The sequence below is a fragment of the Danio rerio genome, chromosome 19 (genome assembly GCF_049306965.1).
Source record: "Danio rerio strain Tuebingen ecotype United States chromosome 19, GRCz12tu, whole genome shotgun sequence".
NCBI classification, from domain to species: Eukaryota; Metazoa; Chordata; class Actinopteri; order Cypriniformes; family Danionidae; genus Danio; species Danio rerio.
This window is the reverse complement of record NC_133194.1, coordinates 26,476,698-26,502,500: the sequence shown is the minus strand read 5'-3', so window position 1 is coordinate 26,502,500 and position 25,803 is coordinate 26,476,698. Positions and strand designations below refer to the sequence as shown.

General features: G+C 35.9%; 2 protein-coding genes across 23 annotated transcripts in view; both read right to left on the bottom strand.

Annotated features, from left to right (window-relative positions):
* Positions 1–14,485, bottom strand: part of LOC108180164 (immunoglobulin lambda-1 light chain) — a 219,336-nt gene extending 204,851 nt beyond the window's left edge. For 6 of the 22 annotated variants that reach the window (XM_073931713.1, XM_073931714.1, XM_073931725.1 and 3 more), the window contains exons 1-4: positions 14,424–14,485; positions 5,945–6,047; positions 543–621; positions 320–441 (exon numbers count right to left, since the gene is read on the bottom strand). Coding sequence is in view for 9 of the 22 variants with exons in the window: in XM_073931728.1 (XP_073787829.1) it covers positions 320–441; positions 543–601 (181 nt within the window). In the remaining 13 variants the exon portion in view is untranslated. The remainder of the gene's footprint in view (positions 1–319; positions 442–542; positions 622–5,944; positions 6,048–14,423) is intronic. The other 16 variants (XM_073931730.1, XM_073931727.1, XM_073931734.1 and 13 more) reach the window with 6 other exon arrangements.
* A 1,287-nt stretch (positions 14,486–15,772) lies between these two features.
* Positions 15,773–24,255, bottom strand: pex11b (peroxisomal biogenesis factor 11 beta). Its single transcript, NM_001045854.3, has 4 exons — positions 23,997–24,255; positions 22,183–22,298; positions 19,832–20,033; positions 15,773–17,987 (listed from the first exon to the last, which is right to left on the bottom strand). Exons 1-4 carry the CDS (start codon positions 24,050–24,052, stop codon positions 17,561–17,563), a joined length of 801 nt encoding a protein of 266 aa, NP_001039319.1. The 5' UTR covers positions 24,053–24,255; the 3' UTR covers positions 15,773–17,560.
* Between the last annotated feature and the right edge of the window lie 1,548 nt (positions 24,256–25,803).

Genomic DNA, 25,803 nt, shown 5'->3' with positions numbered 1-25,803 from the left:
AAATTATATCTGATCTTATCTTTCAGATTCAGGTTGAACATTTTTTTTTATTTAAATACTTTAAAACATCAGCATTTTATATAACTAGACTTTCAGTTAAGAGACAGAAATTCTCATATCTCATTGATTACATCTGAGAATATCCAAGAAAAATTCTTGAGTATGGAAAAACGTGAGTTTGAATACACGATGACAGAAATGTCTCTCTTTCTTTAAGACTCTGCTGAATCTGAATGCCCACCACAGCTGGACCACCCTCAGCTGAGCTGTGCTGTATAATGTAATCACTGATACTCATTAGAGCCACCAGCCTCCTGACCTGCATCTCTTGGCTGCTTTTCATAGTTTTCATTACTGCTCCCAGGTGTCCAGTGGCTGCCGTCCTTGTTTTCTATGAGCCGAGCTCTGGAAAACGAGACAATAATGCCTTTTTCTGTGTCCCTGTGTAACATGGAGAACAGCAGACAACAGCACATTCTCAGATTGCAAGAGATCTTTGATTTGTGCTATACTATGTGTGTGTGTATTACTGAGATCCAGACCTCTTTGCTGTTGGTCTTTTTAGGGCTTTCTGCCCAGCCATGCCAAAGTATCTGTGCATTCAGGGGTGGTGAGGCTGAACTGTGTGGAGTTAAGCACACAAAAAAACAGCCATGAAATAAGGGACGAGGGTGGAAGAATGAAATATACTGTACTGTTTGAGGAAAGTCCACTGCCCCAGGCAGCTTTCGACTGTATTTTTTTGTAAATTGCTTATTTTTTGAGTTCCTCTAATGCTGTTAGTCAATGTTTCATTCAACAACAAGTTTCATAATTTAGTTTGCATGACGATTTACCACCCACTCTCTGACCCTGAGGTTAAAATGAGCCATTTTTTGCTGCTGTGCTTTCACACTCCTGTGTAAACACTCGTATAAAATAAATAACAACTCTTACTCATGCTGTGAAAAAACAACTGTACTTGCAGATAATATTAAAGTGATAGATCACCCAAAAATGACATTTCTTTCATCATTTACTCACCTCACCTCACCTCCAATATCATTAAGGGAATACACTCTTTCCCTGACTCAGGCAAACTCTACCTTTGTTTTCACCCCACCTCAAAGCCTCCCCCCAGGGTATTTGGCAGACTAAAAAAACTCCCCAGGGGCCCAAAAGAAGACCAGACGAAGGTTTTGGAAGTTATTTTGGAAACATGACTGACCCAGGTACACACTAGTATGCTCACTTTAGGCGGGACAGTTAAATCCAGCTATTGAGTAAAAGACCAGCAGACAAGCACTGCTTGAATATGCTAAATTTCATTTGGAAAGTCCTGGAAGAATGTTTTATGGATTGATGTGACCAAACTGAAGTTTTTGGACCCATGAATAAGCTGTAGTATGGCTGATGAGCAAAAGAATACCATCCCCAATATCAAACATGGAGCTGGACCAGTAGTTCTAGTGGTCTTGCACGTATGAAAAACATGACTCTTTGAAGTTTTGGGTCGTATTAGCAAAGATTGCGGTGCATAAACTGAAGTTTGACAATCTTTAGATTTTCCTACACTGTTGAACAAACACCTCAAATAATTTCCAAATCAACAAAACTTTAAATCCCATTCAAATGCTTGATAGAACTTGAAGAAATAAGTGGCAATGTGAAAACAAAAAAACTATTTCAAAAACAACCCAAGCTCATTGGAAATATGTGCCCAGGACAACATTTTTGAGAACTGAGAAATATGTACCCTGAACAATGTTTTCTTGCAGTTTTTTGTTTTCACAAATCCACTAGAGGTACATTTTTGACAATCTCAAACACATCACTGTTTTCTCATGCCATTTCCCAAAAATCCACCTTTTTGTATTTTGTTTTTCCTCGTTTCTGGAACCGTCCTTCGTCAGCCACCTACCAAGGCTAGTGATGTTCGTGGCAAGCTACTGAGCAAACCATTGATGCCATCCATACGGAGGTAAACAGCCATGGTATTGTAATATTCAATTTACAGATGAAATGCAGCCATATGTACCAGTGAGCACATATTTCACAAAAATGTACAAGGCACATTTTCCTAATGAGCCTGTGCTGATAAATGAACCTCACTGGTTGTTTCACATCAAGCATGCTTGCGCTTCCAAGACCAAATTTTAATCGTGAATCTCCCATTCACATTCCAAAGGTGCTCTATTGGATTGAGATATGTTGCCTGTGGAGGTCATTTGAGTACAATGAACTCATTGGCATATTCAAGAAATCAGTTTGAGATGATTCGGGCCTTATGACATGGCACGTTATCCTGTTGGAAGTAGGCATCAGAAGATGGGTACACTGTGGTCATAAAGGGATGGACATGGTCAGCAACAATATTCAGGTAGGCTGAGGTGTTGACATGATGATCATTTGGTACTAATGGGCCCACGGTGTGCAAAAGAAAATATCCCCCACACCATTACACCACCACCAGCTGCTTGAACTGTTGATACAAGGCAGGATGGATCCATGCTTTCATGTTGTTGATGCCAAATTCTGACCCTACCATCCGAATGTCACAGCAGAAATTAAGACTTATCAAACCAGGCAATGTTGTTCCAATCTCCTATTGTCCAATTTTGGCCAAATTGTAGCCTCATTTTCCTGTTACTAGCTGACAAGAATACCATTCAGTGTGGTCTCCTGCTGCTGTAACTAAACTGCCTCAAGGTTCAACGTGTTGTGCATTCAGAGATGCTCCTCTGCATATCTCGGTTGTAACGAGTGGTTATTTGAGATACTGTTGCCTTTCCATCAGCTCAAAGCATTCTCCTCTGATATAGCTGAATGCATTTACACCCACAGATCTGCCGCTCATCCCATATTTTCTTTTTTTCTGTAAACCCTGGATATGGTTGTGTGTGAAAATGCCAATAGATCAGCAGTTTCTGAAATACTCAGACCAGCCTGTCAGGCACCAACAACTATGCCACATACAAAGTCACTTGAATCCGCTTTCTTCCCCCTTCTGAGACTTGGTTTGAACTGCAGCAGATCATCTTGATCATGTCTACATGCCTAAATGCATTGAGTTGCAGCCATGTGATTGGCTTTGTGTTAAAGAGCAGTTGGACAGGTGTACCAATCAAAGTGTCTGGTGAGTGTGAATTAGTTCCAGTTAAACCAATTAATTAAAAACCGTTTTGTTATTACTTTATTTATTCATGAACAATAAACCTTTTATTACTGGCTTATTACCTGCCTATTATTAAGATATTAACTGTTTAATAGCACTTATAAAGAATTGTCTTATTTTACATCCCTAATTCTATAAACGATCACTCAACTACCTTACTAACAATCAACAAGCAGCTAATTAGTTATTTTATTAGGCTAAAAGTCTTAGAGTAGTTATTTGTTATAGTGTGAATTGTACATAAAAGTATTATGTGAATATAAAATGAATGCGAGCATCTGATATTTAGCTAAAGCAACAGTGATTAAGCATCTAAGCAGCCTGTGTGTTTCAGCTGAGCTCAGTCTTGTCAGCAGTGTGTCTGTTATCTCCACATCTGCTTTATCTCGCAGTCTCTGTTGGACAGCGATGAGCCTCAGACCTCACGTAGGCAAAGCCAGGTTTTCATATGGAGCCATAGATCACTCTTCACCCTCACACAGACCTGAAAGAACGCTACGCTGTTTATCAAGATAAGAACGAAGACCAGCTGGACGCACAGAACACCAACGCATCCACTGCAAATATGTTTGCATTTAAAGTCTTTCTAAAAACGTGCAGCGAAGCACGTGGAAACAAGCTATTTATATTTTGTATATTGTGGTCTGTCATTTAAAAGTAGTATATATTCATTTAAGTTATATATCAATGGTAATAATAATAATTATTATTATTATTATTTTAAAAAATTATAGAAAAAACATTTAATTTATAATATTTTTCATCTGATCCTGAAATTATTCTGCCAATTTTCTTCCTATTTATTTTAAATGAAATAATTCATTTAAAAAAATAATACTTTAATTCAGTAAAATGTATAAACTTAACATAAATACATTTTGTATTGTGGCCTGTCTATTATACTATGCATAAACTCTTCATATTTATTTTAAAATTCACAAATTTTAAACAAATTAATTATTAATCCAAAAGTAAACAAAATATAATTCTGTATAAATTAAACTAAAACCAAAATAAATACAATTTATATTTTGTATTCTATAAAAATTATCATAATTTAGTGCAATTATTGAAAGTATTATTGATTATAGTACAATTTAGAATTTTATTTGGGGTTATATGTTTTTTTAAGATAGAAAAAAGTTATACATTTTAAAAAGTATTAAATAAAATAGAATATTAAAATTAGCTTTAATACTTTTGGTCCCACTTTATATTAAGTGTCCTTAACTACTATGTACTTACATCAAAAAATAAATACAATGTACTTACTGGGTTTATAATGTATTTGAGAACACTTGTGGTGCTTTTGAGTTGGGGTAGAGGTTGGATTATGGACAGGTTTGGTGGCATGGGTAGGTTTGAGGGTGGGTTAAGGTGTAAGGGATGATCAACAGTGTATTTACAATTTAATTACAAAAGTTAATTACAGATATAATTACATACATGTATTTAATCAAGCATAAGTACACAGTAAATACGTGTACTTACACAATAAGTACATTGTAACAAACAATTAATTTCTATGTAAGTACATATTAGTTAAGGCCACTTAATATAAAGTGGGACCAACAATGAAAAATAAAAATAAAAAGGATTTTACCCTTCATTTACATGTGTTAAAATTAATTGTATTATCTGTAAACTGTTTTCAAACTGTTTAGTTTAATTGTACTGTAGATTTATTTAGCTTTGTCTTCATCCATGTTCATGCCCATGCTGTGCCCTATAAAGTGCAGATGGTACGTCCTGCCACACAAAGCGTCTCCCAGAGGATTGAGGGACATGCTGCACTGGAGAAGGAGGCTTGGCGAGCAGCACGTAGCTGCAGTATTTTTACTCCCCACTGACAGAAGGACAAACAGGGCCGGGCATATTTGGTCTTCACTCCCCTTCTAAAATCCCAGAGGGACCTCCACTGCTGACCCAAACCCAGACAAAAACTCCTGCCAAACTTCTGCCCTCGTAAACCCACAGCCAACAGGAGTGTTCATAGTGTTTGAATGTTTCGGCACAGTTCATTTCCCAGTGTGGGAAAAATAGGAATGAAAATATTCTGCATTGGATAGCACAGGAAATGGAGTGAAACACTTGTTTAGGTGATAAAAGCACTGGTTTGCACCATTAGCTGTTTTAAGAATCTGTGCAAAGGGAAAGAGAGTTTTGTTTTGTTTAAGTCTAAACACATCGCCTGCACGGTATTCAAATGTGGCTTCAAAACTTTCTTTCAAACATTTCTGTAAATTCTGAGTTTGTAGGACTGAGCAGGGGCAATTGAACACACGGTTAAATGTCACACATTTAAGCACTTCAACACATTCAATAATTCCAATAATATGTACAGAAAAAATATTCATTTGAAGATAGCTGAATGTGAATGTGTATGCTGTTCATATGTTTCTATTATGATTAACACTGGTAGTGTATTTTAACAAATGGCTAACATGTTCTAGCACATTATAAGCATGTCTCAGGCATGTCTTGATTGCTGCTAGCACAGCTAACTAACATTAACCTTTTAACACATGGCTAACCTGCTTTAGTTACTGCTGTTTAGGATGTTTCAGCACATTTATAGCATGAAATTTGCATGCTGCTATTGTGTATAGAACAATGCTACGGTAGCATAATTCAACAGTTTGCTAACATGAATTAGCATATCTCTAGCATGTTTCTAACATAATTTAACACATGGTGATGCTAAATGATGTACACTTACTGAGAGAAAATTAAAGTAAATTAGAGCTATAATATTTTTGAGATAACTTATAATTAGCAAAAGTTGCTTACCATTACGAACCGTGATCTGTAAAAATCATGAACTCAGATGCCCTTTCTTGATCCTGACCAAAATGTGTTGCCATGGAGATGAAGCTGACAATTGAATCTGCTGCTTTAGATAAAAGAAAGGAAAGATGAGAAAAACAGAGTAAGCCTTACAAAATGCAGCTTTAAAAACACATAGTGATATCAATACTGTTAATGAGGTCAGTAAGCATTATTAATGTTTCTGGAACAAGTAAACTAGTATGTCTCTTCCTTGTTTTTACATGGTTTTACCTTATGGTTCTGAAGTGCTTTGGGTATATGGCCATACACAATAAATGCGCTAAATAAATACACATTACATTACACACACAAGCTTGGGGCTGGGCAATATTGCAAAAAAAAAAAAAAAAAAAAAAAAAAAAAGAACAATATCATGTTCCATATCATTTAATATCTATAATTACTGACTATTTTTCATACTACATTTACGAATATTAGGATTTTAACCACTTTATTTTTATTTACTAACATTCATTTATTCATTTTCTTGTCGGCTTAGTCCCTTTATTAATCCGGGGTCGCTTCAGCGGAATGAACCGCCAACTTATCCAGCAAGTTTTTACGCAGCGGATGCCCTTCCAGCCGCAACCCATCTCATACACACTCATACACTACGGACAATTTAGCCCACCCAATTCACCTGTACTGCATGTCTTTGGACTGTGGGGCAAACCGGAGCACCCGGAGGAAACCCACGTGAAGGCAGGGAGAACATGCAAACTCCACACAGAAACGCCAACTGAGCCGAGGTTCGAACCAGCGACCCAGCGACCTTCTTGCTGTGAGGCGACAGCACTACATACTGCGCCACTGCCTCGCCATTTACTAACATTACCAAGGCAAATAGTTTTATTAGTCAAAAACAAAAATATTTAAAGAAAATATCTGATCTCTTTATAATAAAATAGACATAAGTGGTAAAGAGACTCTTAAACTTGACAAATAAGATGTTACAACGTGTGTGCAACGGTAAAGATAGATCAACAAGGTATAAATAATAATGATACAGTAAACCTCAAACTCTGTAAACAAAACAAATGATGGTAATCAAATTTGAGCTTTCAAGTAAAGAAACTTACCATAATTAATTATTCAAATACATACTGCTGGAGCTGAATAACTACATTACCCCTATGACAAAAAAAATCTTTCAGATGGGGGTGTAATTGGCTGTGATGAATGAGAAAAGAAACCAAAAAGCAACTCTGGCGACATCCTTACATGCTTTTTTATTTAAAATCTCTTCACTGCTGCTATACGGAACATTTTTTGTGTGTATTGTTATTCTGACCTAAAGTGACAAGTGCGAGTGCGTGGTTTCCATGACCATTTACAATGAGCTTTGTGCTTGCGCTTCCCTGGTGTCTCTTGTAACTAGGCATCCATCAAGCGTCTTCTCAGAGGATGACAAAGGGACAAGCTATTGCTGCAGCTCCGATGCAAATTTATAGAAAAAAAAGTCAAAAGCGCTTCAGTGTTTGGATGTTCTGTGTTTGTCTCAGGTGATTAGTCTGCCGCTATTACTGAAATTTGTATATTCCATACAAAGTGTGAAGCAGATTAGTTAGTTCTACTTGCATGAATCGTGGTGTGCTCACGGTGCACTTACGGCATTTGGAAAAGTTCAGATGTTTTCAACTAGGTGTGGCTAGAAAATGTGTGCACGCGTCTGTTGTGCACCGCTTGCAAACCATGTGCACATCGCTCCAATTTTGTTTTCTGATTTTATTTTCAGCCCTTAACCTGCTGATTGGTGGAGAGGAGACAAAGTGATGAGGCCAATTATGATATGGGGATGGTTAGGAGGCCATGATGGACAGATGCCAGTGGGTTAATTTGGCCAGAGTTAAACCCTTACTCTTTTTCGAAAGACATCCTGGGATTTTTAATGATCACAGAGAGTCAGGACCTTAGTTTAACGTCTCATCCAAAAGACACCACTAATTGAGCAGTATAAAGTCCCCATCAATATAAAGAGGCATTAGGACACACAAAAATCAATAAACTGAATAAATAAACTATGATAAATTCATTTTCATGATTGTTTAATAAAAAGAAAGATGAAAAAAGCACAGCATTTATTTAAAATGTACATTTTCTGAAACAACAGACTATTTTGATTAATTTAGTGTGTTTTTATAATCCACTAGATAAATCATATAAACAATATTATATGACCCTAAAAACAAGGCATTGTTGGTGATGTAGCTAGATGGCTGAATTCGACAGGTATTTCTTCAGTTTACCTCACGTCCCCTTTGTCCTGCAGTTTTGATAATGTCACAAACCGCGCTCTGTTTATCTTCTGCACTGAGATGACAGAATATCAAGCACGGCCCGCGTCCTCTCATATCACGTATCCGCTTTATATGCTGTATATGCCACAGGACATGAGGGCGATCTTAATCACCTCTCACATCTGATAGGATTGTGTGTGTATAATAAAGACACATGATCCGGATGCACAAACACTTGCTGTATGAATCAGCTGTCCACAAAAGACAAACCACAGACCTCAGGGCTGGTTACTGTTTAGGAGCGAAAGATAATATGGCAATATAGTACAATATACAGTGTGTGATGGGGAAGTCCAGTCTTGGAAGTGTATCAGATAAAGTGATCTTAGATAGGAAATACTCATGGGAAAGACAGTAACTGTTTCTAGATAAATATTTAGTTTTGCTTCATTTCAATGATTGTCAATGACTTAAAATTTAACAAAAAAATAAAAAATAATTAAATCTAAAACTTGTAGATATTATAAGATCAATAAGTAGTTTCAGTTAATGCACAGTGCATAATTAACTTTACTGTTGATTTTGATATTTATCACAATCCTTTTCTTTCATGGAAAAAATTCCATGGCCTTCCATGTATTTAGTCATGATTAATGTTAGATGAATACATTATACAGTACCAATACATCATTATTAAACAGAACTAGATTTGTCAACATAACCTATTGCATTTTAATTAACATTACTTACTAACTTACTGCCAGGACCGTTTATATCGAAGTTGATTTTTATCAACTTCACGATGTTGATGTTTCGTGACATCTCATTTTTACAAGGTGGGTTGTTAGCCCAACACTCAACCGCAAACCTGGAAGACCAGGACATACACACATACACTACAGACAATTTAGCTTATCCAATTCACCTATAGTGCATGCCTTTGAACTTGTGGGGGGAAACTCAGAGGAAACCCACGCCAACATGGGGAGAACATGCAAACTCCACACATAAATGCCAACTGAACTAGTGACCTTCTTGCTGCAAGGCGATAGCACTACCCACTGCATCCCTGTGTTTCCATTTTTATTAACAATAACAAACTTTAATAAATTATGTGATAATTAATTTTCACTGTTAGTTCATTTAGTTGTTCATTTTTCTTCAGCTTAGTCCCTTATTTATCAGGGGTCGCCACAGCGGAATGAAACGCCAACTATTTCAGCATATGTTTTTTGCAGCGGATGCATTTCCAGCTGCAACCCAGTACTTGGAAACACCCATACACACTCAAACTCACACATGATCATACACTATGGCCAATTTACTTAATTCAATTCACTTATACCGCATATCTTTGGACTGTGGAGGAAATTGGAGAACCCGGAGGAAACCCACACGAACACATGGTAGAACATGCAAACTCCACACAGAACCCAGCCGAAACTCGAACTAGTGACCTTCGTGATGTGAGGCGACAGTGCTAACCACTCAGCCACCGTGCCGCCCCCACCTTTAGTTTATGCAAGCAAAACAATGGTAGCAAACGAGACCTTACTGTACAGTTACAAAATGAATAAAATAAATAAATAAATAAAATGTAAATGTTTATGAATATGGCACTGAGCAATTATTAGGTGACAGATTGATTTTGACCACAGCTACACAACTGAAAGTGATCTACATGGTCATTTAAAATGATCATATATCAAAAGTTAGGCTGTCTTTTTTTAAATACATGACATTTTATTTCTATCATTATTAATTATTGACTGATTATTTCTTTCTTTTTAGATAGACTATTTTTTTTTAGTCTTGAAGCATTTGATTCAGAGGTTAAACCTTAGCTTATGTAAGAAGCTCAGAGACAATCGTTTGTCTATTAAGACAGTATTAAGCTCAGCTTGGCACAGACCCATGAAAAGACATGCTCTGATGGGACGAGCCAAACATTACTCATCCTCTCTCTATCTCCTTCAAAAGTGCTGGGGGTCCTGGTTTAATGTTACCGTCTACGGCACTCTGTGTGTCCAGATCATTGTTGGCTGGGTCCAAACGTCTGAGAGCATATTGAGAAGCACTGATCTCAGACCTGCTGCACTCCACTGGAAGTCTGTTTGCAGATCTCAATCACAAAGATTTAATGTCTCCCAGACTACAGCATTTTGGGAGCCTTACAAAGGAATAGTTTATATTCCAGTAAAAAGAAAGAGAAAAGCAAAACTATTGAGTTCAGCTGAAAGAGACTGAAAAGGCATTTGTTTTGTGTGGCTGTGGGTGGTGATGATGACCACCTTCATCCTTTCCCATTCTTTTATGTCATAAACTGCCTACTCAAAGCATCAATACACAACCAACACACACACAACTTCAAATGACTGCTCCATCAACCAACATCCGCACTTGCAAACTTTAAATATGATGCCGCTTGGTAATTACAACACATGGGGTTCATTTTCACTGCTATTTTTATATGTTTACATCAAAATGAGGCTAAATGTCAAAATGATCAAAGTTAACAGAGTGTGTAGAAGACAATAGTGGATCAACAGTTATTGTCTTCTCTGAAATTCCAACATCTTGGACAGAAATATATGGAAAATATAATGTAAATAAAATAGAGGGATGGCGCGGTGGCTCAGTTGTTAGCACTGTCACCTCACAGCAAGAACGACGCTGCTTCGAGTCCCAGCTGGACCAGATGGTGTTTCTGAGTTTGCATGTACTCCCTGTTTTTTTCCAGGTGCTCTTGCTTCCCCCACAGCCCAAAGACATGCGCTATAGTCGACATAGATTAACTAAATTGTCCGTAGTGTATGTGTGTGTGAATGTGAGCATGTACAAGTGTTTGCCAGTACTGGGTTGTAGGGTTGCACGATAACATGATACTATGGCTCCAAAATACGGGTGGTGCCACTCTAGTTTGTAAACTGCAGTATCATCATTAATGGTTACAATAGACAATGTTGCATGTGGAAAAGTCACTAATATGCTCACACGTTTGTGCAACAATAAACCACATAATTTGAATAATCTGTGAATCTCTATAAGGTTGCAAAACTGTAGAATTCACGCCTTTATCATAGCCTATTGCACGTTTTCTGGTGTTTCAGTTTGAAGGCACACCTGAATCAGTTCATTTCCGTTCCTGTCATTATGATTTACTGTAGTAGCTACAGCAACCGCAACAATTTCTTTAAAAAAATGACTCACAAAGTGAAATTTTGAATACCTGATGAGATAAAAAACAATAGATGACAAACCCAAAAGAGCATCAGGAAACATTGAAACAATTTTGACCACTTCATAAAGCCACTTTTGTTGGAAAAGTGATCAGAATATTGCAAATATTGTATTTCACAACTCCCTACTACAGTCACATCATTAAGGGCTCTATTTTGACGGTCCATGCGCTGAGCGCAAAACGCAGGGCGCAAACGCTTTCAGGGCGTGTCAGAGCGCATTTTTGCTAATTTACGGACGGGAAAATGCGCTTTGCGCCGCGGCGCATGGGCTAAAAGGGTTGAGTTTATTTTCTTAATTAGTTATAGGTGTGTTTTGAGAATAAACCAATTAGAGTCTCATCTCCCATTCCCTTTAAGACCCAGCTGCGTCGCGCCATAAGCGCATTCGCTATTTACAGGACGCAAAGTAAGTCTAAGTGTAAAAAATGAGCATTTCACAAGCTAACAGTTGACAGTTTTTTAACAGAAAACTGTTAAACAGAGCATCTACTGCGTGAGAATGAGAGATAATGGATCACTTTCACATTCGCTCTTGGATAGGAAAACTTTTACACACAGACATCAATTAGTCTATAAATAATTAATTTCGTTTGTTAAGCGCAAAGATTTGTTTCAAAACTATTTCTAAATTCAGTTCTAATTTCTAGCAAACGAATAAATGAACAATAATGACCAAGTGTGGTCAAAATACTGAGTTAAACCTGACAAGTGGTCAAATCTAAGCTTTTTTTTAAAAAAACAAATATGAATATGGATATATAAAATAATACTGCTAATAATGATAACATTATACAAAAGCAAACGTGTTATGAATGAACTGAAAAAGCCTCCCGAGATGAAGAAGACATAAAAGCAGTGATTTTTCATATTTATGTAGGCTAGAAAATAATATGTTTTGTAATATTTTAATCCTTTATATTTATATCCTATATATTCTTATTATATCCTATATGTATCCTTAATATTCAATTTTTTTCATATGTAAAGATATTTGCCTATTGCTCTCTAATGCGTATTAAGCAGTGCGTAAGAGAGGCGCAACTCTGCGGAGTTTAGACCGGGTTAGTTTTGGTCTAAAAAGACTATTGCGCCGTGTCTTGCGCTACACTGCGCCGGGTCTATGATAGGGCCCTAAATGTTTGTACTTTCCTGAAATGTTATGAAAGGCAGCTCTTTCTCCATTTGCTTTCTGTTTCAACCTTGAGATATCCACCCTGAGGTAACCAAAGATTAGACTCTCAATTTGGATTTAGCCTCCACTGTTATGAAGATTTCAGATGAGCTGAACACCTGTGATATGACGCCAACTCTAAATAAACTTAGGACACCTCAAATTTATTGTCCTTACATTGTAATCTTGATCACAGAACGTAATCATTGCTTTAATTACAATCATCATGTTCAATCATCATGACACAATAACCAAATTACTCTTAATTGTAAAGCATGTTCACAATTTTTTTTCTGTAACGCTGCTTTGAAATTATATGTATCCTGAAAAGCACGATACAAATAAATGCGAATAACCCACATGCTGTCTAATCCAGTAAAGCAAACATCTACGTGCTAATTAGCAGTGATTTTGATCCTGATGGAGAAAGAGAGGGTTGGGGGCAATGCAAACACATGCACCCATGTGGGAGTGACACAGAGCATGTGAATCAGTGTGATGCAAGTGTAATGAGAGAGTAGGAGGACAGACCCGCACCGCCACACATTCACTGCAGGAGGGAATGTGCTGGCAATCTGTGCCACTAAAACACAAACAACCATTAGGGCCATGCATCAGTTTAGGATGATTTTTGAGTTTTTATTGTTTTACTTATAATAAAATGATTAAATGATTAAACATATTTCTGAATTGATATGTGAGATATTACCAAAGCCAATGATCATAATATCACTGGAATCTCTGTTTTTGTTTTTAAGATTATGTTTTTTATGTTAATGATTTAATGAATGTTTTTGTAATGAAAAAGGGTAAATAATGACTAAAATAAACAGCAAACAGAACAAAACGGTAGAATTGTCTTTAAGTAAACTAACCATAATTTTACTACAAATAACCCCATCACCCTCCCCAAAAAATAAAACGGCTTTATAGCAATTGAAAACAAATTAACCATGATTTTGCTACTCTGATCATAGCTTAATCATGTCATTTGCAGTAAAACTCAATATGCCAAAAGCATGGTTACTACATTAAATGTGTTTATCATTTTAGCTTTCACAAATTGTAAGTAACTTTATTTAAAAAAATTTAATTTTAATGCAAGGGCAGCATGGTTGCTCAGTGGTTAGAACTGTCGCCTCTCAGCAAGAAGATTGCTGGTTCAAGTCTTGGCAGGGCCAGTTGGCATTTCTATGTGAAGTTTGCAGGTACTGTCGTGTTGCCGTGGGTTTCCTCTGGGTGCTTTAGTTTCCCCCGCAGTCCAAAGACTTGCAATTATAGGTAAATTGGGTAAAAACTAAAATTGGCCATAGTGTTTGAGTGCATATGTGAACGTAAGAGTGTGTGGGTGTTTACTAGTAGTGGGTTGCGGCTGAAAGGGCATCTGCTGCTTAAATCTGTGCTGGATGCCGGTTCATTCTGCTGTGCTGACCCATGATAAATAAGGGACTAAGCCAAAGAAAAATTAATAAATTAATATTTATGCAAGTATTAGGGTTATTATATTGATGTAAAAATGTCTACTATTTCCAAACATACCTATTCTTACAATTTAAGGCTGTTTTGAGCATAAATCATGTATGCAAATGTAACTGCAGTTATTTCGTAGATGAATACTTATTATTTGTTTACATTATGCAAGTGTGTGCTCTTGCCAGCAAACAACGTTATGGTAAAATAACGTTATTCCGTTTTAATCCTGCCAAATGTTCTTCAGCCCTCGTTATACAAACAAACAATAGACCTAATGTACTAATCTGTTTAACATAAATGGTTAATAAAGTGATTACCTTGAAACCGACATGTTTGGTTAACCCACAGCAACAGCAGACGGCTCTCCTTCAGGTCGTTCAGGTTCAAATCAGTTCTTCAGGGTTAAATGGTGCTAGAGCCAGAAATCAGTGTATCTCGCAGCGCCATCCGCTGGTGAAAACAGTCACTACACCATTGCTCTGGTAAGCTACTAGTGGAGGCATTTGGTCCAGCTTTTTACTGTGTATTTAAGAGTTGTTAAACGTACTGTCAACGTCTAGTCGTGTTTTATTACAATTTTTACATTTGATCTCTAATTTAGCAATATTTATAGCTTATTACTTATTAACTAAACTGTAGTAGGCTACAGCCTATTTGAGGACCTGAACTGTTCTCTTATATAAAACATATAAACTTGTCTTAATATTGGGATACTGCCTATGGCAAGCTGCTTTAAAGTCTAAATATTCTTTCATTAATTTTCTTTTCAGCTTATTCCCTTTATTAATACGGGGTCACCACAGCTGAATGAACCGATAACTTATCCAGCACATTTTTATGCAGCGGCTGCCCTTCCAGCTGCAACCCATCTCTGGGAAAACGTCTAAATAATATATTTTTATGTTGGCCTGCCTATTCTTATGCAATCAGACACTATTTATCATTTATTAGAATACTAGACGTATAACTATTCAATAGATAGATTCATTTATCAATCAGAGAGTGTGTTGTGTATTATTAGATACCAATAGTTATTAAATTCAGCTATTTTAAATTCAGCTATTCGAGCCACATGATATTATCTATTGAACAGATACTATCTAAGGAATCAGTGTTAGTACCCAATAATAAGAACTAGTGTTATACTTAGTTTTAAGTTTTAAAATGGTACTAGCAAACTAAATTGGCCATAGTTTATGAGTGAGTGAGTGAGCACATATGGCTGTTTTCCAGTACTGGGTTGCAGCTGGAAGGGCATCTGATGCGCAAAACATATGCTAGAATAGATGGCAGTTCATTCCACTGTGGCAACCTTTGAAATGAATGAATGGTACTACCTGATAAATAACCATACGTAGTTAATGAATAGTACTTAATAGTACTTAGCAGCGATGATATAAGAATTAGTAGCATGAAAATAGATACTACAGCCTATGTTTTATTGATTAAATTTTGAATTTTGACAAGCCAATGAAAAGATTTGTCTCCATCTAGTGGTTGAAACAACAGCATTGACAAAGTTGTCACCAAAAACAGTTACTTCCGATTAAAAATGATGAACTTTAAATAACAGATCTGATTCCCCACAGAATGTTCTAGGAACTGTGAACTTTATTCCCTTTCTGCACAAAAAAAACAGTAAAAAAAATCAAGGTGGAGAAAAAAATTATTCAAGGTATTATTTATTTTAAAAGTTAGATTCACATGTTAGATTCTACATATTCATAGATTCCATCATGTCACCATTCATTAACCCATGATGCATAGCATTAATATTCAGAAGTTGCAAAATATTGTTAAGTTCCATAAAAGTCTACATATACATACATATTTTCTGCATTATAAAATCTGCATTAAAACAGTTCAGCTATGAGATAAATTAAGCAAAAAGAGTCAGTAACAACGATAGTTTACAATTTTCCAAAACAATTTTGGTTGACAGTCTGTTAATCACAAACTCAAACAAATGATCTTACCAGTAGATATGAAATCAATTTGTTAACAAATTGCAAGAGTTTACAAATGAAGGAATTAAAGGACAATTCACAGAAAACGATTTAGAATATACTGTATCATGGATTTTTAACAGTAAACCTACCTGAACTGGTCAGTGTCATTTAACAATAATGACTGCAACTGTTTCAAGCTCAAACTATTATAATTCACACAGATTTTTCATTGTTTTGGAGTAAAATCCTCACATTCCTTAATGAGATTCACCCTTGAGAGAGGGAATTATGGTTCCACCATGTTCAGTTCTGTGCTTAATTGCAAGAGCACTAGAACAATCTCCATACTTAAAAATACAAATTTATATAGAGAGATTTAAACAGATGTTAATGAACAAATCAAGCAAAAATGAGAATCATGCCATAAATTAATCGGACTCAATCCATCCTAGACAGACATGCCTTATTTTTTTCAGACAATCATAATCAAATATAATCAATATCCTGGCTAACACTTTTGGTATGCAGTGAATGGTGCATCCATCTTTCAAAAAAGTAATACATGTTACATGATTCTAGTGGGTTAGTAAATGCTTTTTAAAGTCAATGATTAAAAAAATACAAATCACTTGCATATCTGTGTTACAATACACAATGTACTGAAGGAATAAGTTTACAACAGATGAATTTTTTGGAGTGAGTTGTCTTTGTTATAGGGTAACTAGTATATGCCTTTATGGCATAGCTCACCCCAAAAATTGTCAATTCTGTCATAATTTTTTCACCCTCCACTTGTTCAAAACCTCTTTGACTTTGATCTCCTTTTTCTGTTAAACACAAAAGAAGATATTTTGAAGAATGTCAGAAACCGGCGTCTATTAACTTTCATAGCATTTTTGTCTTAGTTTGAATTTCAATGGCTACCAGCTTCTGACATGTTTCAAAATATATTCTTTTGTGTTCAACGGAAACTCAAAACTTTGAATCCAATCGAGAGCAAGTAAATGGTGGGTAAATTTACATTTTTGGGTGAACTATCCCTTTAAAACTAATAACAGTTAATAAACCTTTAAATATGGACAGTATTCTGACAAAAAACAAATAGTTTTGCTTCAGGGATTGATAAACTGGAGTCTAGAGTCATATGTATTACCTTTAAGATTGATAAATGCACTTTTTGAAGTTTAAAAATCTCGGGCACCATTCACTGCCATTACATGGCTGTGAAGAGCTCAGCTATTATTTAATACAAGGAAAAAATTGTGTTTGTCTAAACAAAAAAAAAAAAAGGCATGAACATCTATGATGGCAAATTTTCATTTTTAGTTGAACTCCTCCTTTAAATTACTCCCAAACACTGCTTTTATTGTTTGTTTTTATTCAGATAAAACCAGATCAGGTTTTTAGTTTTTCCACACACAGAACAGACTGCTTTCAATGTGCAACTAAACTGAGAGCAAACATTCTCCTTTCCACTATCTACTACACAACACAAGAAATGTAGTTCAGGGCTTGAGTTTGAGCCAGGGATGGACTATAGTGAGAATGGACAGAATAGAGGATGTCAGACCGCAGGCCCCCACAAATCCCGACCCCGTTTGGTACAGACCCAGCCTATCGAGTGGGATGAAGATGTCACACATGTTCTTCAGAAGGTCCAGGAGTAGCGGAGGGTTGTTGCGCAGGACTGTGATCAGCAAATGGACCTGTTTGTTGAGTCTGGCAGAAAGCACAGGGATTGGTGGCAGTGGAGACAGCCCTGAGGATGGAGACACGATTGAAGGGAACTCTCCGTTTTCTGGGGTCGGCGTGAGGGGAGACGGACTGGAGGTAAAGCTTTTCGCTGAACCGCCGCGTGACTCTCTCTCCATCAGGAGACGGATTTCATATGCATCTCGTGTTAGGTTGAGGATGAGTGCGAACAAATAGTATCTGTTTACAGAGGGAGAAAGTCAATTTATTGCATTGAGAATCTCATAACGCTTAAAATGTTTAAATAAATGCAATCTAGAACCTAAAGGTGCAGGTAAATAGTTGTGGTGTAACAAATCACAAATTCCACAGTTCAGATCACACTACAGTTTTTGAGTCACGGATCGGACCATTTTTCGGATCAGCAAAAAAGGAGACAACCAACGTCATTTTCTTTCCGTTAATACAAAAATATTACTGCAACAACCATTGGTTTTTAAAAAATAGAACTTAGAACCTGTTTTTAAATCAAATAAAAATAAAAAAAGAACCAGCTAAAAAAAAAGGAAAATATTCAATACGAAAAATGATCTTTGCTACTGTTTCTGATAATGATAATTATAGAAATCTAACATCTCGTACAACATATTTATTTTCAATGAATGATTCAACAATTTTCACATTAAACTTTATGTTTTGGATCGTTTTTTGAAAACCTATTCAGTGACATCATTTGGATGGTTGGTTGCACAATGCAATTGCTACAACATTCACCAGCGTCAAGTTCCATTAAATGTTGATTTTAATCTTTACCATAAATATCAGTGTTTATATCTGGACTATAAACTGTTCTCCCAGTTCTTCTGTGCTTTTTAATTGTTTGTGACAAACTGACAAAAAGTGTAAAAACTGCATCTCTCTCGATAATATGCAGATTTGAACGCATTGCTTTGAAGGATTAATAAACATATGCAAATCATTATCATTTATCATTCATGTTGCGCGGGTTTGAATTGAGATCACAATCTTCTAATGTTTAATTGTGCAGCTTACACTGAATGCATTAGCCTAGGCTAAACAAACAGTGACAAAAAAACACATATTTAATAGATAACCTAAGAAAGCATTTAGGTGGGTCCCATCACAACTTTTTGTCATCATTATATATTACAGGGAAGTCAAAATGCTTTCATACACTGATTTGAATGACGTGTGAGGTGATCTCTGTGCAATCATTATGAATATCAAATTAACCTATAGGTTAAAAAAAAAATTATCTGGGGGTCACGTGTAATCCGAACTGTGGGTTGTGATCCGTTACACCCCTAACAAATACTGTCAGTTTTCATTTTGGGTGAACTATCCCTTTAAATTTACATTTTAATTTATTGGCGACCCCTGGTGGCTGCTTTTATAGTCGTTTAAATTAGCAGAAAAATCATCAATCTTCATTTATTATAAAAGTAATCTAAATAAATCTCATACTAAATTATTGTTATTGATCTACTTTATATATACTGCCTGCATGACATATTAAAATTTTGGAAGACATATAAACTAAAATTAACTGATGGCATTATATTTAAAGACTTTTAGTGTAGTTGATTTAAAAAAGACAATTTAAGCTACAAAACACAAATGAATTGTATTTTTAAATCTTTATACTTTATCTTTCTATACTTATACTTTAAGTTTTATCCATTTGACAGCAAGACTTTAATAATTAAAAATATAATAAAACTTTAGTAAGATGATTTGAGTCCATTTCAGCATATTTTGTTGTTCAGTTTGCAATCTCATCAAATCATTATTTGACCTACATTTTAAAATAATAATAATAAAAAAACTTAAAAATGATACACTTTACTTGCATTTATGCTTTCTAAATTGTATTAGATGAAAATGCCAAAATTACATGTCTTATTTAAAACCTAAATTAAATATAGAAACTATTTACTCATTAAAAATACTAATACAAAATAAACATCAAATGTCAAGTTAATGTCTGGTTATAACATTTTTAAACTAAATTATTCACTTAATAAAAGGAACAGGTTTAAAGTAGACAAAAAAAAAAAACACACCTAAATGATCTCTGGCTCCATTTGTTTTGGTCCAGTTCAGGCAGCAGTCCTGTTTTTCCGGCCCACAGTACATTATCACAGGCAAAATACATGGCTCTGTTCAAATGAGCCACTGTGATGCAGAGACGCAACACACAGTCTGACAGATGAACAGTGCGTTTGGCGGCTTCCAGAGCTTCAGCTGAGTTTCCCAACCACATCACTGACAAAAACACACAAAACGCACTCAAACACTGAGGCATATTAACATTGAGGATGTGTATGATCACAAATCAAATTTGTGAGTTTTTAGGAGGCATACTGTATGTACTGTAGTATGCACTGTAGTTGCTTATATGAAACTTACATTGGAGAACAATGTGGGGTGAAAAGATTCAACAATTTCACATACATTTTTTTTAAATATATGACATTTTGAGCATGTCATGAAATTTCACATTTTTATAACAGACCATTCAAATAAATATCTGTATAAAAATAAACCAGCACTTATTTTAAGCTATATCAGTGAGACAACAAAGTTTGTAAATATAAAAAAAATATTTTCTGTACCATATATAGAAGCTCTACTGTGTGAGAACATCATTTCATGCCATACAATTATTCGACATTCATTCATTCATTCATTCATTCATTTTCTTTTCGGGCTAGTCCCTTTATTAATCTGGGGTCGCTACAGCGGAATGAACCGCCAACTTATATAGCAAGTTTTACGCAGCAGATGCCCTTTCGCCTGCAACCCACCATTACTAGGAAACATTCAAACACAATTATTCACACTCATGCACTACGGACAATTTAGCCTACCAAATTCACCTATACCGCATGTTTTTGGACTTAAGGGGAAACTAGAAGAAAGCCACTGTATTAGACATACAGTAATATCAGTACACAATAAAACTGTATTATATATCAAACAAAGAAAAAAAAAATTCAAACTAAAACAGCTTTATAATGATGAATATAGTGTACCAGCTACTTTTTATCGTATTTTTACCCTAATATGTACAGCTTTGCTGTGCTTATGATGGATATTTTATTATATATACTGCATGGTGTTGCCAAAGACATGATATTTGCTTTAATTTCCCTGCCATTGTTTCTTTAAGACCAATATTAAAGTTTTTTTTTTGGAAAGAGAAGACCTTAGTGTAGCCAATGATGTGCTTTGGTTAAGCCACATGACATGCAGTGTTTTTCTGTGGCATGATTTCTCACAGACTGGCGTTTATTGCGAGTATTGCTGAATGCAAATGTAAACATCAATAAACAACAACTCATGTCAGATCCATAAAAAAAATCTGAAACATCACCTCCAGTAAGTTATGATGACATATTCATTCGTTCATCATATTCATTCTTTTTTTTTTTTATTAAGTTTTCTGTAAATCGTTTAAATGTATGTGTTTCCAAATGGCAACACTGTACAATAGTAGAACGTGCAATATTGCAATGAGTTAGCTAGCTAGCAAGGTCAGCTGTGAACTTTTAAGTTGTAACAATAACAACATGAATGCTAGTAATATATTGTAAAACCTAGTTTTAATGGCAATACTACTTTTGAATAGATATGAATACAGGGAACATTGTATTAGCGAGCACCACCATGTTTTAATGCAAGTGAAAGAAGAACAGGACAGAACTGGCTCTTCCTGCAGATGAAAGTGAGGTGGGTTTTAGTGAACATGAGAATGATGCAGACTGGACATTTGCAGCGAAGAGAGCAGTGATGCAGACACTTTAATTTAGCTCTGAGGTATACAAGACAGGCGTAGTAAAGTTTATAAAGTAATACATAAACATTGTTAGCTAGAAGCTACATTATTCTGATGTATCTGGATATATACTGGATATACTAGACTTATTTGTTTGTTATAATGTTTACTGGAGAAAATGTTTATTTACTGTATGTTGTATACATGACAATACAATATTAGCTTTTTAAGACAATTCATTAAAAAAGACTGGAATTAAAGCTGTTGGAATATCAGTTGTTGAAAGTATATATAAGGTGTCATTTATAAGTTCTGTGTTAAAGCTTATAATACTGTAACACGAATTAAATCATTTCAAACATCAAAATTATTAATTATAAGGAAAGTTTAAATTTGACATTTCCAAGTTGGACTATGGCAACATACCATAAAGTACATTTAAAAAATACATTTTTCCCAAAAAACTTTTTAGCACTTTAAGTTAGCCATTTAAAAAAAAAGAAGAAAAAGTCAAATATATTTTATAAAGATCTATCATTTAAATTGGAACTAATGTGTGAATTTCATTATATTTCAATTCAGTACATTTCTTTCCTGTTATTACAATTCAGTATCCTGTTTTTAATTGTAACGTACATTTTCTGGTGAGGCTCATGTGAGCTTCCAGCTGTTTGATGGTGTTCAGCAGCTCTGCTCTCGCTCCTCCTCTCTGCAGTGTGTATCCCAGCAGTGTGCAGGCGTACTGAGCAGCCCTGTTTAACACACAATCAGTTACACAATTAACTGCATTTAAAGGATTTGGACAGATGCATCCTGCATTAGACAGTTTCTCTGCATTAGATTAGAAGACCGTAAAAGCAAGTGGCATGTGCACTCAAAAAAAAGGTGATTTTTTTTCCATGTAAACATTAAGATTTATCAGTAATCGGCTTTTTTATTAGGATTCTTGACATTTAGGCAAAAAAAATACAGTTCTGCCATGCATCTGTCATTTTTAACATTTATGTTTTCCTTTTTCAGTTAAATAGAATAAAAATCTCCAAAATGCACAATATTAAAGGGATAATTTACCCAAAAATTGAACACAAAACAAGATATATTTCTTTAAATGTTGGAAACCGGATGCCAGTAACATCTGTAGTAAGAAAACATCTGTAGTAAGAATTTAAAAATTCTTCACAATATCATCTTATCTGTCACATAAGAAACATAACTGTAACATTTGTAACATACGAAAACTCCAATAGGTTTGGAGCAAGGGCAGGGTACGTAAACAATGACAGAATTTACATTTTTGGATGAACTATACCTTTAAGTGTTTTTTTTATTACAAATGACCAATTTGTGTCTGTGTAGCGGAGGCCAGCTAGTGAAATGCTGTGCAGGTACACTTCACTCCTCTGACCTCAAAAGGTGTTCTAGCGACAGACGTTGGAGGTCATGGTCTTTAGTGTCTTTGTTAGAGCAACCAACTCCCATGCAAAGAATCAGCAGTTCGATCCCAGCTCAGAGCAGATTAAGTAGTGTAGGACCAGAGGGGTTACTTTGGGTGCCGTGACCCAGATGGGAATGAGGTTTAGGGGGCTGAGTGTAGCGGAGGCCAGCTAGTGAAATGCTGTGCAGGTAAACCTCATTCCTCTGACCTCTAAAGGTGCTTTAGGGACAAGCACTAGAGGCCATGATCTTTAGCCTCCTTGTTAGAGCAACCGACTCACACACATAGAGTCGCCGGTTCGATCCCTGCTCAGATCAGGTTGGGTGGTGTAGGACCGGCAAGGTAACATCTGTAGATGTCCATTAAAACCCATATTTTAAAACTTAATATATTCTGTGAATACTTCAGCAGAGCTTACACCAAATTTGAATTATATCTACATTCTGATGTTTTTTTAGAAAAAATTGTCAGATTATAAACAAAATGTTATTCCACAAAAATATGGAAAAGTGTAATTTTCTGTCTGTTCAGAGTATTTTTTAAAACAAAACAAAAAAACTCTTCTGAATAAACTTCTACTATGTAAAAAAAATTACCAGAACATCGCCCAGTGTTTACATTGTAGTGCTGGAAATTTAAGCGAGTGTATAATAGATCAAGTAATTATAATCTAAACAACTATATAAAATTGCTGTAATACAAAAAAAATAAATAATCAACTAGGGAAATATGGAGATAACTATTAGTTTTTTTACTCTATTCGCCTGCAGTGACTAGCCTTAAATAATGTATACGAGCTAGTGATTTTAACAAAGTAACGTTACAGGAGACTTGATTAACTACAATAGTATCGCCATTAACCATATTGACATGCTACACAGATGTAAATGAACATAACACAAAAATCAATAGCTGCATATTTGCTACACGCTGTAGGCTACAATTTCAACGTAGCTCTATTGCCTCTGTAAACCAGTGCTGCATGTGTGCAGGAGTGCAGTGTGTGTTTGTGTACCTGAACACGCGCTCTTTGGCTTGACTCTGCGCGCTGAATCTCACCCACGAATCCATCATCGCCAAACACACACACACAGACACACACTGGGCCTCTGCGACTAGTTCAACGATATTCAGACTCAGAAACAACTGAACAGGCTGACCGTGAAGATCCTTGACGGTTTTAGAGAGTACGTGCTCTTGTCTGGGGTGAGAAGCGGGAATTATTTGGCATACTTGCTGTGTTGCACTTGATGTTTTAGTCGCTTTGACAGTTTAATCCCTGAACGGCGGCTGAGGAGGGACACGCAGTTCGCGTTTGGTTAAAGTGGAATCTCATCATAGGGTTGTCCTTGAATAACACTGAGTTCGCAGTGTTTTAAGATGTACAGAAATGACCATTAAACAAACGCAAAATGGTCTATTTATTTTTTATGAGATTCATTTAAATTACTTTCATTATAACAGAAGGTTTATGGATTTTATGCTAGTTTACTATTCAAAATAAGCAGCCACCAGGGGTCGCTAATAAAATAAAAGGTCTATTTAAAGGGATAGTTCACTCAAAAATCTAAATTGACTTACTATTTATTTACCCAAGTGGTTCCAATCCTTTGTGAGTCTCATTCTTCTAATAAATTCAAAATAAGATATTCTGAAGAAAGCTGAAAAGCTGTAACCATTGACTTCCACAGTGGTAAAAACATATACTATCCAAGTCAATAGTTACAGGTTTCCGGAAGAACAGGTTTTCTTCTTGTGTTCAACAGAAAAAAAAGAAACTCATAAAGATTTTTAAAAAGTATAGAGTGAGTAGATGATGACAGAATTGTCCTTTTTCGAGTGAACCTGCTTTAATGACAACAGCCAAAAGAAAAACATCACTGATAATGCAAAAAATACTATTATTAAAACCATTCCAGAAATAATAATTCATTCATTCATTCATTTTTTTTTGTGACTTAGTCCCTTTATTAATCAGGGGTCGTCACAGCAGAATGAACCGCCACCTAATCCAGCATATTTTACGCAGCGAGATGCCCTTCCAGTTGCAACCCAGCACTGGGAATCACCCTTACATTCACAAACATACACTACGGACAATTTACAGTAGCTTACCCAATTAACCTATAGCACATGTCTTTGGACTGTGGGGGAAACCGGAGCACCTGGGGGAAACTCACACTAACACGGGGAAAACATGCAAACTTCACACAGACATGCCAACTGACCCAACCGGCGCTCAAACCAGCAACCTTCTTGCTGTGAGGCAACGGTAGCCACTGTGCCACCGTGACGCCCAGAAATATTAATTATTATTATTATTATTACTAGTAGTAGTGGTAGTGGTATTATCAGTGCTACAATGATTATTGTCTTAATCAGAAGTATTTTTTTTATCATTTAAAAATGTCAACTATTCATTCATTCTCTTTTCGGCTCAGTCCCTTTATTAATCTGGGGTTGCCACAGCGGAATAAACCACCAACTTATCCAGCACATGTTTTACACAGTGGATGCCCTTCCCATCACTGGGAAACATCCTTACACACTCATTCACACACATACACTTAGGATAATTTAGCTTACCCAATTCACCTGTACCGCAAGTCTTTGGACTTTTGGGGGAAACCGGAGCACCCGGAGGAAACCCACGCAAACATGGGCAGAACATGCAAACTCCACACAGAAACGCCAACTGACCCAGCCGAGGCTCGAACCAGCGGCCTTTTTGCTGTGAGGTGAACGTGCTACCCACTGTACCACTGTGCTGCCCTGTTATTATTATTATTGATTTATTCTATTTTTTTTAAATAACAATCAAG

Coding starts and splice junctions, on each gene's coding strand:
- pex11b (NM_001045854.3), bottom strand. CDS start 24,052: ATGGATTCGTGGGTGAGATTCAGCGCGCAGAGTCAAGCCAAAGAGCGC. Junction 22,299..23,996: donor GCCAAAGAGCGCGTGTTCAG/GTACACAAACAC, acceptor TGTGTTAAACAG/GGCTGCTCAGTACGCCTGCA. Junction 20,034..22,182: donor CATGAGCCTCACCAGAAAAT/GTACGTTACAAT, acceptor TGTTTTTGTCAG/TGATGTGGTTGGGAAACTCA.